The sequence below is a fragment of the Camelus dromedarius genome, chromosome 18 (genome assembly GCF_036321535.1).
Source record: "Camelus dromedarius isolate mCamDro1 chromosome 18, mCamDro1.pat, whole genome shotgun sequence".
NCBI classification, from domain to species: domain Eukaryota; kingdom Metazoa; phylum Chordata; class Mammalia; order Artiodactyla; family Camelidae; genus Camelus; species Camelus dromedarius.
The window spans coordinates 14,286,312-14,299,165 of record NC_087453.1 but is presented as its reverse complement, the minus strand read 5'-3'; the positions used below and the strand labels follow the sequence as shown (position 1 = coordinate 14,299,165).

Here is a 12,854-nt window from a genome sequence, read left to right as displayed (position 1 = left end):
TTCTCCATTGCAAGGTTGGGGACAATAATGCTCTATTCCCAAGAGTCATTGCGGGCATTAACATTATGTTATATTAATCTAAATTATATTCCAATCACATGTGACATATAATACAGAAGTGAGTAAATTATATTAATCTAAATTAATATTTAGATTATGTTAATCTAAACACCTGAAGTATAGTAGGGCTCAATAGAGGGGAGTTTATGTCCCAACCTTATCCACACACATAAGGTTGGCTGCTTCTCACTCTGGTGACCAGGAACCAAGTGCTCACCTCCTTAGGAGTATTAAAAATAGTACTAAAATAAGAACAAATATTTATGTAGCACCTACTATGTGCCAGGCATTGCTCTGGGCTCTCATCATGCATGTATACTCATGTATTCCTCACAACCACCCTGACAGGTATGTATCATTACTATCCCTACTTTACAGATGAGGAAACTGAGGCAAAGAAAGGTAAATAACTTGCCCAAGATCACACAGATAGTAACTGGATTTGGTAGCAACATGGCTCTAAAGCTCACATTCTACACCACTAGCCTGTGCTGCCTTCAAAAAAGAAAGAAAAGAGATACACGCTGGGCAATGCAGTGGGTCAGGCATTGAGATGCCACAAGCTTTATCTTTTTTAATCCTTCGCCGGCCCCATGGAGCAGGTACTGTTCTTCTCTGAGGCTCTAAGAGGTGACCCTTCCCTAGATCTACTGTTTTGTGTATTTTTGAAACCATTGCAAGGCCTCCAACATCCTGAGCCATGATGTCCTCACTGCCAGGAGCTCCAGGTGGCACTCCTGGGTCGCAGGCTGCACTCAGCATTCTGGACCGTCTGGTTTCCTGCTCTCAATCTTTAGGATTCACCTCTGCCACCTCCTCACGACAACATGCTTCCTGAACCTCTTCCAAGCAGCTGAGTTATCCTGGATGTCACCAAAATCCACTGCTATCCCTGACCCAGCTTCAAGGCAACTCCAGAATGATGGTAGCTGACAGTTTATATTAATTGAGTAGCTTTTCCGAATTAAATTGCAAAGTCTTCCAGGGCAAGGATTATAGTTCTTTACTCTGTGATCAAAACACAGTATGCATGTGTCCTTTCTCTAAGGCTTAAAGATTTACTGAAGGTCTAAATTTACAAGGATACAGTGATACTACAAGTAACAGACTGCCTGAGACCAAAGATCCTGATCAGGAAGACAGTTATGCCTGGGAAAAAACCAAAACAAAAACAAACCCCAAACTTAATAAATCACATACTGTGGAATCTTTTCAGCTGACTGACAAGACTGACTTGAGGGACTTGAGACACAGCTTTTCTTTGTTCCATACTCTTTAAACAGGACTAAGTTGTCTACTTAACCACCCATTTGACCATCTACCTTTCCATCTGGCTCATCAAACCCAGCCATTCACTCATCCATCCATCCATCCATCTACCCATTTAACAGTCTATCCATCCATTTATTCATCTAACCCACAACCCCACATGCTCATGTATTCATCCACGTACTCATTTACTCATTCATCCAACAATCCACCCATCATCCACTCATCCATCTTTCCATCATTAATTCAGCAAAAGCTTTTTCAGGGCCCACTGTATGAGTGTCTCTGCCAAGTACCAGAGACAGAAAGACAAATGTGATCTTGATCCTGCCGACATGTCTGATGGAAGAGCCAGACAAGAAACTTATAAAACGTATGATAATAATAGCTACTATTTAAATAGCAGGAGGTTACTTATGTGTCAGGTGCTGTTCTCAGTAATTATGTGCACTCTTTTATTTAATCCTCACTGAAGAATTATTATTCCTGTTTTACAGATAAGGAAAATGAAGCTCAGAGAGGCTAAGTAACTTTCCCAAGTATATAGAGTTGGTAAGCAGCATGGCAGGGATTAGAAATTATGTCACACAGTTTAGCATATCAGCAAATCCTGTTTTATATTTTCATCTAGCTTAGATGGTGTTTAAGAGTATAGTCTCTGTTATCAGATTGCTCAAGTTTGAGACCCAACTCTTCTACTTATTAGCTGTGTGATGTGGGGCATCTACATGTTTCAGTTTTGTGAGCCGTAGCACACTACAGTCTAATAGTGACACTGCCTCTTTGGCTCACCCAGTAGCTCGCTTTTCCTATTGCCTCACTGTTTGTTTTTCCTGGATAGATAGTATGTTCACTGAAGGCTCAGACTATGGTACATCTTTCACATACTGCCTGTCCAACCTTCCCACCTTCCCATCAAAGGGCTGGGTTTACCCTTGCTGCTCAATGTTGGTATCTGAATCTCTGTTCTGAGTGAAGCTTTCTTGCCCAAGAGGTGGAATGTCAATCCTGGGCCCCATCTGTTCTAGTTTCACTAGGATCCTCCATTCAACACATTTGTAGGGAATCCCTAGTATCTGCAAGGCACATTTGTGATGAGGATGAATGAGAACAGGCAGCTGATAGTCCAGTGGAGAAGATAAGATGTGAATACAAATGACAAATATACGACAGAATGTAACATGGATCCTCATGGAGGAGATCCAGATGGTGAAGAGATTATGTCTAGACTGGAGGTCAGAAAGGTTTACTGGAGAAGGTGGCTTTTTAATTAGACTTTATACATGGGTAGAATCTGGTCACATGGAACTGAGGAACGCAGGCATTGAAGGAAAAAACATCACAAGCAAAGGTACAGGAGACTTCAGGAAATCTGCAAGGATCTTTGTGAGCATGGGGACAGTGTAGCTTGATAAAGCTCTCCAGATGACTTAAACATGTGTTTCTTCCCTCATTTCTACCCCATGAATCACTGTTATAGGGGAGGAGAAGCCATTGAAAGATTTTAGAATGCACATTTGAGAGTACGAGTTTCATTTTTGAAACATCACTTTGGCTACAGCATGGAGGAGGATGGATTGGAGAGGTGGGGCCAGAGTCAGGGAGGCTGGGGAGGAGACTCATACAAAAAAGCTACTGAGGCTTACACTAGGGAAGAGGCAGTGGAGAGAGAGAAGGGAGAGGATGTGATCAAGAGAATGTAAAGAGGCAGGTTCAGAAGTATTGGGGTGATGGAATCCTACAGGTTTGGCTGATGAAATGTGAGGTAGTACCGTCACTGAGATGGGGACATAGGGCTGGGAACAGGTTGGTGGGTTGGTGATGATTTTGTCTTTGACCATAAAAACTTTGAGGATGGGTGTCCAGGGGCAGATGATACACGGCAGTGGCACTCTGCTGAGAGAGGGCCAACGCAGAAGACCTGCCTTCCCAGGCCGGTTCCATTTTCAGTCCAGCAAAACTACAAGCACCACGTGGTGTGATGAATACACAGCTGAAGGTCTGTGCATATGGCAGAGGATCTTCCTGGGATGGGGGGCTTGTGGTAAGGCTCCATGGAGGAGGTAATACTTGGGAGGATTCCTACTTGGAAGAACTTGGGCTGAGAGTTAGAGAGTGTCAAATACCAAAATACACCGGGTAAGGCATCAAGGCTTGAGCTTTTCACCTTAATTTACACTGAAGGCATCCAGCACCCTATGGGATTAAGCCAAGGGACCAGAGAGGGGCCTAGAAACCCCTTGGCTGCTCATTCCCTTGGGAGAAGACGTCCAACAATTCTAAAGGGAGGCGGTCAGGGAAGAAGATGACCAGGCCTGCAGTAATGAGAGTTTTTCTCTATTTCAGGACCCAACAGGGTACTCATGAAAAGTGGGTATATTCTATTACATAATGGCACACAGGAATCCATTCTAGAACATTCTACAGTCTAAATGTGATCAATAGAGCCAGGAGAAAAAGACAGAGCCATTATTCAGTGACAGCATAAGAATGAACATTTTGCAATGAGCTTGGCTAGAACCACCCCAGTTGTTGCCTCTGTTGGAGAGGGGCTCAGGTTCCCTTCTTCTAACACTGATGCAGTCCTCTGATTCTGTACAGTCCTGCATTTGAAGAAGCCCAGTCCAAACAGCCAAAGGTACTATTAAAATAAGTCTACACTTTAATTTGCATCTTTTTCAAACTGTAAGGGAATCCTGTTTGAATCGCTCACCAACATCTCATATACCCTTCTGCAACCTTTCTTTTTTCAAGTTCCCCTCCACCCATAACAAAACCACCAAAACAACAAAACACTCTTCAGGCTATGTTGATTTTTTTCTCTCTCTTCCCTTCACTCTTTCTTCCTCCAGTCTTCTGAATGAAAACTGATTTAGCTTCTTTCATTAAGCTCTTTCCTTGGTCCTCTGTATCTCTAGCCCTTTCTAGGCCAGCTTTCTAGTTCAGTATCACATACATACACACAAAACACCTAACAGTAACAGAAGGACTCTCTTTGGAGGGTGACAGGGAAGCCCTAAGGCCTGTAGGGAGAAACTAGGGACATCTTAGGTGTACTGGAAACATTTGGGTGCAGCTCTGGGGAAGACTTCGAGCCAGCTGAATCCACTGGGAGCAGAGGAAACAGGGAGCCCCCATGCCCGTGTCCATGGAGGTTAGGGAGAAGGCTCAGCTCAAGCCAGTGTAGGGAGTATAGTAGGCATTCGACTGCTGAGAGCTCCTGGATGCAGGAACTAACTCTAGGTCATGAAAGGATGCTGAAGAGATGCTGACACTAGGAGCTGTGATGATCTGCCTGTTATTTTGAGGTTTCTTTTCCTTTAATATCTCTTCCTTTTAGGTAGCTGTGGACAGCATTCTAGTGAATGGTAAGTAAGTTAGCGACAGACTCAATTGACTAATGACATTTCCCCTATGTTTATATATGGGGTTGGGGTCAGAAGAGGGAAGAGAGCTCACCAAGCACTTCACTATCCCTTAGGACATCTCTAGACATCAGAAGACATTGTAGGTTAGGGGAAAGAGTGCAGGCCTATGTTTAATTTCTTCTTCTCCCCCCTTTTCCCCCTCTACTCCTCTCTCCTCACCCTCTCTCTTCTCCTCTGTCCTTCCCCTATACCCATCTGTAAAATATCACCATCCACTAGGTCAGCAAAATTTTATTTTCTCCAAAAGATACTGTGTATGCAAACACTGATCAGCACCCTCTCCACACACACACACAAGCACACACATACACACACACACACTGCCGCCACAACATCTGAGTTTTGCCTCTTGGAGAGAACTGGTGGTCACGTGACACCTGCTGGTTCGATCTGATGGATGGTTTTGATAGAGGTGAGAGATGATGAAGGAACGCCGAAGATAAAAACCACACGAAGGGCTCACTTTCTCCTTGCTCCTGCCCTGAAAACAGAAAGCCCTCTTCCCCCTCCTGGAAAGTCACACATTTCAGAAATAGCTGTTGAGAGGGAAGTGAAACTTCTTCACAAGCTCACAGACCATGGTGACGTGGGTTAAGCCAGGCTTTAGAAAGAGCAAAATTGGAAGAGCATATCTGACTTACAAATCAGCGGCAAAGAAGGAGAACCTTCCGGGTCTGTCAAAGAGGAATGCAGTTCTATAAAACTGGCTACATTTTTCAGGTAGACTATCCCAAACTCACCTCTGTCTCTAATGCATCTGCGACTCTAAGAACACGTCAGTGACCTTATATGTGCAATGTGCTTACTGCCCACCCCGAGAAATCAGACCTCAAGTTCCACCTCATCTAATGGCAGCTGACTTGCACTGAGACATGAAACATGCCTTGTTTTAGGGGTGATGATGATGTTGATGATGACTCTGGGGGCTCATGACCCCCAATATTAATGTGTCTCCTCCAGAGCCTCTCTAGCAAAATCACTAGCTGGATGAGAACCTTAAATCTTCAGTCATTCTGCTGGGAGTCTGAGAAAAGCAATGACCCAATTAGACCAAAGATGTCAAGAAAGGACAGGCCCTACCGGTACGATGTCCTGCTCAAACGGGGTACTGGCTGATTCAGAACAGAACCACGAGACACACAGAAACATTCTGGTGCCAGAATGGCTAAAAAAAAAAAGGCTGACTACTTGTAGAGTGGGAAGTGATGGCTGGAAATGGGAATTTTTTTTTTTTTACTTTGTGCATTTATATTCATGTGACTCTTTAGGTAGAAGCTAGAATTTATCTTTGGGGGCATCCTGTCCCTTTGTTCTGGTGGGAACAAGTTTCAGGAGCTCTTTTTGTCCCAAGGGTGGAAGCAAGTCCCTGGCCCTTGTTATGGGGCTTCTCCCGAACTCTGTAACCAAACCCAGAGCTTTTGGCTGAGGAGTTGAGTAGTCTGTTTGAGAATGTAAGTCTCTTTAAATTGGGGGCAGGGCACGTCGCAGCACATACTATTATAATGTAGATAAATGTTTTGCTTGCTTTGGCAGAATGGGGAGTGAGAGGGTGGAGACCAAGGTTGGAATCCTGGCACTGAAACTGAGAAGACACGGAGGTGGGCAGAAGGCATGGGAACATGGTGGCGGTTCAGGGGCTAAGGTGATGTAGGCAGGAGGACTCCCTGTTCAGAAGAATAGCCATGTACCGTAGGGACAGTGATGGCTGATGTTCACCAGCTTTCCCTGACGAATGTCTCCTTTCCCTCTCTGTAATTCCCTGGTGGTGTCCTCAGGCCCTGTGAATGTCTGACAAACAGAAGATGTCAGTGTAGTGAACTCTGAGGATAAGGAAGGAATCTGCACCCTGGCTTTTATGAGCAAAGCATGCAATATGAGATAACTGTGTTTGTTGACCAGAGGTGCCCAGGAAGACACCCTGTTGAGAGGTGACAAGCAACAACAATCCTGCTGGGAAGATGACATGGGGTAGGAAGGAGCCTTTCCTCTGGAGGCTCTATCCCTTTGATGCAGGACAGCATAGGATGCTGCTGCTTGACCAAAGAAAAAATCAGGGATGAATGAAGGTGAAAAGAACAAAGCATTATTTCCTGCATCTATACTTCTGGGTTCCCCTATGTCCCTGGGGCTCCCCGGTAATCTTGACGATGTGACCAATCACAACAGAGCAGCTATCTCTGAGAAGACTCATCATACACGGAGTCCCGTGGTACCCCAAGGAACACCTGACCCATAAGAAACCGGCCATCTCATAGCCGTTTGCCACGCAGGCATACCCTTCAGACACCAGCACAGTGAGTCACAACTGGCCCAATATTTCGGTACCTCAACAATTACATCAGGAGGTCCCTGCTCAGAAGTGATCAACGCAGCAAGGACCTGGCCGTATGGTGCTGCTGGGGCCACCTGGGGCTCACAGAGTCTGCAGGGCAGCAACTGAAACTCACCTCCTTTTGATGGTGAGCATCACGCCCAGGAGAATGATGATGAACATGAGGAGGCCGGCGATCACGCCAGCCATCTTCACAGTGCTGTCCACCTGCTTCTCTGGCTCCATGGTGTTGGAATTCTGAGTGGAAGCACCTTGGAGGGAAAGGGGAGGAAGCAAGATATTGAAAAGGCTCGCGTACGTGACTAGACATAATCGTAATGGAGACAGGTTTCATTTACTGAGTATTAACGATGGGCCAGGCACTGTGCTGAGGGCATTATACACATGGACCCATTTGACCCTTTCGAGGATTAATCCCTTGTGAGGTTGGGATGATTTATTATAGCCCTTTTTGCACGTGAAGAATTGAGGTGCAGAGAAACTGAGTTGCCCAAGGTGACACAACTGTTGAGCTGGGGGCTCCCGAGCCCTCCCAGGAGATCAAGCAGAGAATTTTACCCCTCATTCTGCTTTGTCCCTAGGATCAAACCAAGAACTACTGTCGGATTCTTGGGTTCATGGAATGGTTCCAAACCCTACTTAATTCTTTCAGGTAAAACGTGAAAACAACAGTTTTATATCAGGGTAACACAATTAAAATCACTAGATTTCTAAAGATAAAAACATAGTATTTTCACTTTGTGCCTCTTGTGAAACAAATGGTAGGGTAGAATTTCGTGCATTGAAGGAAACTGTCTTGGCTTCAGGACACTTGCATCTGCCCACTTCATCTTTAGAATTTAATGCTGATCCTATCTGCTCTGCCAGGTACTAATTCACCAACTCAATTCCACATCAAGGAAGCCTAGGAACCACGCACTTACTATACCCTCAGTCCCGTACTGAGCCATTTCACGGATCCAGCTTGGTCAATCCCTGTAAATGTCCCCCGGAACCTCATTTTATAGATGAGAAAACAAGGGGAACTTGCTAAAGGTCCCATGACTGATAAAGGTCAGGGCCAGGACTTCACAGGTTTTCTGACTCTAAGTCTAAGTCTAGGTCTCAAAAGTCAGAAACCTTGAATTCAACTTTTAAGACCCCTTAGTCCCTCAATCTTTCTCCTCCAAAACAACCATTTTGCTCATGCCATAGCAAAAGAAGTAGCCAAAGCATGCCTAAGCCCCGCCTCCTCACGCAGGGTACTGGGGACAGAGGCACCTTTGCGTTTCAGATACGACGTGATCATTTCGGGTGTTTGGTTCGGGGCTTACCAGCACTTCAGTGAATTCTCCCTGCCACTCTTCACATTCCCACTGGGGCCACGCTTGTGTGAGACAGCTTAAATCCAGCGTATCCTTTCCCTGACCCGTCCCTACTTTTCTGCCACATCAGCAGCAGCTCAGCCTTTATCAGTGACACCACCTCCCCTGGCTGCCCCAGGAGAGCTCCTCTTTCCTCTTAAATTCTGCTAACACTCTGTACCACCTGGCACATCTCTCAGTGAACTGATACTATTAGTGATTTGTTTCCCCATCAGTGGTCTACAAGCACTTCGGGGGTAAGATTATGCTTCCTTTATCTTTGTTTCCTCATGTTAGCACAGAGTCTGGCTTGTAATAGGTGCTCCCTTCATGTCTGTGGTTGTTTAATGTTTAGCTAAAGGGATGGCATCTCTGCCCACACACATTTGTTCTCATGAAACCAAATTGAGTTTCTCTTTTTTTCAGCCATGTGTTCACAGAACTTAGCTGAGTTGAAGGGACGCTAAGGCCCATAAGCTGTGATTTTGATTCTCCAACATCACTGATGTCTCAGAATGGTCCTCCAGGACACCCCCTTTTCTTGCTTAAGAACGTCATGAGTTTCCGTTACCAGAGCACTTCCCCCAGACTCTCTGGTAACTTAGAAAAGTAGGGTTTACTTAGTCAAGTCTCCCTAGTGGGAACAGCATGTCTTCAAGAACAGGGAGTGTGTCTTGGGCGTCTCTCTAAAGCCAGTGTCTAGCACAGGCCTCCGTCCTCACCACTGTTGGTCAACAGATGAAGACTGAATGACATAAAGGCCAGCGAGCTGCAGTTGCTTGCTCCATGTTTTCATTCAGTCATCCATTAATTTGCCACTGAGCACCCATGCTTCATGTGCCCAACTATGCTGTCAATGGAGTCGGAGAGCCTTCTCCTGGAAGGACTTATGGGTGAGGGGTTTCATTCAGTTCCCCTCACCAGCTAAATACAAGCCTCACTCATCAAACTCCAGGGAAGTCTGAGCAGGCTCTGCCTATCTACAGCCAGAGACTCCCTGGAGGAGCTGGCCAACCTCTTAGGGCTGGTCTCACTCTCCAGAGCACAGGCAGGTCCTGAGTAGCCCTCATTTTCCAGTTTGGAGACAAGATTTCCAAGATATGTCTACTACACAAGACAGAGAACGTGACTAAGCATAGGGGAGGCTACGCACCTCAGACCATAATTTCCTCAAGCGTGTCAAGAGTCTTTTTATTTGGATTTGGAGGAAGTGTTGGCTCTGGGGCACTGACTACTGGTGTAGCTGAACTTGACTTAACACTTGCTATGAGATCCTAGTCTAGAGACTGGAGGCACAGAGGCAAAGCCATGGAGAGGATCCTGTTCCCCTAGGAACACTTAGTAGCTTGAGATTCACACTTCATTCCTTCAATAAATAATCACAAGTACCCACTACGTGCCCAACATTCGGTAACGCATGTTCCTGCCCTCAGAGTGCCTACAGTTCGTGGTGGGTGGGGCGGAGGAAAAGGAACTAATGAATAATCAATAATAGTAAGCTTTCGACTGGGTTAAGGATTGGAACAGAGAGGTGACACGTGGAAAACACATGACAGGGAAGTGAGTCACTTCTGGGACGCAGCGGCCGTGGGGCGGGCTCCGAAGGAGGACAGGCTGTAACTAGGCAGGGAGAGCGTGAGAGGAGCACCCGGGGGGGCGGCAGAGGAAGCAGCGCTGGCCAAGGCCAGGTGACGGGGCGAGGAGCCTGGTGCAGTCAAGAAATGGAAGAACGGGAGGGGAACAAGGGCGAGAAGGCAAGGAGAGTGAGGTGAGAGAAGCTGGAGAGGGCAGCAGGGGCCAGTCCACACAGGATCTCATAGGCTACAGTGGGAGTTTTTGTTTTTTATCCCAAGAAACAACAGGGGGTCATTCAAAGGTTGTTCATGGAGCAATGATTTAGTCAGATTGGTTTTTCCAACAGGTTGTTCCAGCTTCACGGTGGAACCGAAGTGGATTGGAGAGATGCATTTTCAAACCACTACAGTCATGCAGATGGGAGATAAGAGTTGCTTGGACTCAGACGGTGGTAGTGAAGACAGAAAGATGCAATAAAAGGAGATAATTACCTGAGAGAGATATAAATAAACACTGTTGATAGATTGGATATGGGGAATAAGGGAAAGAGAACTGAACTCTTGAGGATAATGATGATGTTTAAGGGTTCAAGAAACGATTAAAAAGGAATAGAGTTGGAAGGAAAATATTGGTGTTTGGGGCAACTTGAGCTTGAGAGATACTTTAGAGAAGCAGGCAGTTAAAATGCCAGCCTTAAAAGAGGTTGAAGCTGGAAGTAAAAGGGTGTGAGTCATATGCACACGTGGTATTTGGAGCACAGGGAAAGGATGAAGAGTGGACAGAGAAGCAGTGGGTAGAGGAAGAAAAGCCTGCATAGGAGACAGAGAAGGAGTGGCCAGACAGCTGAGATCAAACCCAGGAGAGTGGAGTGTCCTAGAGGCAGGAGAAGACAGTGTTTCAAGAGAGGAGTAATCAGCTGTGTCAGATGCTGCTCCTAGGAGAGAATCAAGCTCCCTACCCAAGCTCCCTCCCAAGAAGCAAGATCTGAAGATCCTGAGTGAGGATTAGAAAACCTTTCCAAAGTAAATTCTGAGATGTTCCTAAACCGAAGCACCTTCAGTGATGACCATGGATCGACAATGGAGCACACCTGGGGACCACAGAGGAACATCCAGGACAGTCAGAGAGGCCCTCTGAGAGGCCACAGCCCAGGGGTTTAGACAGATTCAATGAATTCAGCCCACAGGCATCAGACCTGAAATCCTCGACCCTACACAGTGAGGTTATTAGGAGGAGCCAGGCTTGGCTGGTCCAACTAGACTCCAGATACAGGAATTACCCTGGGCCATGGCAAGTCCTCCTTCCACTTCAGCATCCTTTTAAGGGCATTTGCTCTTTAGCCACTGGAGATTTGGGCCTCTGTTCCTAGAGGAAGAGTGCTGACAGAGTTCAAAGGCGTCACAGGTATTGAGGAACTGGCTCTGGGACCAAAGGTCAGACAGCATTCCCGTGTGGCTCCCACATCTGAGAGGAAGAGGAAAGGGACAGAGACAGGGGACAGGCCAGTCCTGCTTCTTTTGCAGAGTCAGGAGTGTGTCCAGGGGACTCATGTCACAAATGCTCAATGGAGCAGATGAGAACCTACAACAAGACTAACAGGGAAGCACACCAGGGCTGGCTAATGATGGGGCCCCTAGCGATGCAACCAGCTCTTTCGGGCAGGTGCTGAGCACTCCAGCAAACAGAAGCTCCATTACTACTACTTTTTAAAAAAAAATTTAGCTTGAATGTGTCGATCCAATCCTGGGTGCCAAGCAACGTGCTAAGCACTTCTCACAGATTAAGTCACTTAATCCTCACAAAACTTGACACGGAAGATGCTAGTTTTATTTTCTCTTTTATATAGATGAGGAAACTTCACAAATGGGTGAAGTGACTTGTCCAAAGCCATATAGCTGGAGAGTTTCAGAGCTGGGATTCTATATCCAAGGCTCGGTTCCTGATCATTACAACGAACTGTCCCTGACGGAGTTGTTGTTAAGGAAGTGCCCGCACTGGGTCCACACAGAGGGCTGGCCATCTGACTCACTGGCCAGAAATCCAAGGGGACTGGAGGCCCATTAGTAATACGGTAACTACATTACTTTTGCTCTAAGTCCACCCTTCTCATGAGAGTCAAACGTAGTATCAGTCCCCAGCCCCTAAAAGGCTCCTTCTGTGGCCCTGGGCAACTCCCATCTACTAAGCAGGGGCTGTGAGTCCGAGAACTGAGAGAAAGGGGAGGGATTTGGGTGTATCCCCTTCATCCCTGCCCTCCGCTGGGAGCCAACCTGAGACTAGTCCAAGTAAATCAGAATTGGCAAGTAGGCAGCAGGTGGTAGATTTATCCAACTGGAGTAGCTTCAAGGCTCTACTTGAGTCCCCTGTGTGATGTAGTCATCAGAAACAATCTTGTGAACTCAGCCTGCACTGGCAGGAGCTGTTATTTCCAGCACGAGGTTGCACGCCCAACCTCACACCTCAGCCAGCTGTGCCTGCCATGCCTGAGCCCTCCTAAAGGCTGTGACCATCCTCTCAAAGCAGCAGCTGCTGCCCCCTGTCCTTGACTCTTTCCATGAAAGCCATGGTGGCTTAGAATCCAGTCCCCTCCTGGCTCCAGCTCAGAGTCCACATGTGGCTTTCAATGTGCTCCCTATCGACTCTTGCACGTGGAAACCTGGCTCCCAAGGCAGGGCTCTTCATCTGCTCCCCTCCCTCAATATTTGCTCCATATGTAGGGCCCAGGTGCCATGTTCTGTCCCCACCCCTCCACTGTTTCCCAGGCTACCAAACAACCATCCCAGTTTATATTCCCCGAGAGCCAACCAGGGCAGTGCTTCTCTGCTCTGCTCTGCACTAGTCACATCA

At 46.6% G+C, this 12,854-nt stretch overlaps 1 protein-coding gene across 8 annotated transcripts in view; it reads right to left on the bottom strand.

Annotated features, from left to right (window-relative positions):
* Positions 1–12,854, bottom strand: part of PTPRT (protein tyrosine phosphatase receptor type T) — a 939,599-nt gene that overhangs the window by 142,188 nt on the left and 784,557 nt on the right. For all 8 annotated transcript variants that reach the window (XM_031433788.2, XM_031433792.2, XM_064475672.1 and 5 more), the window contains one exon: positions 7,205–7,340. In XM_031433788.2, the coding sequence (XP_031289648.2) occupies positions 7,205–7,340 (136 nt within the window). The remainder of the gene's footprint in view (positions 1–7,204; positions 7,341–12,854) is intronic.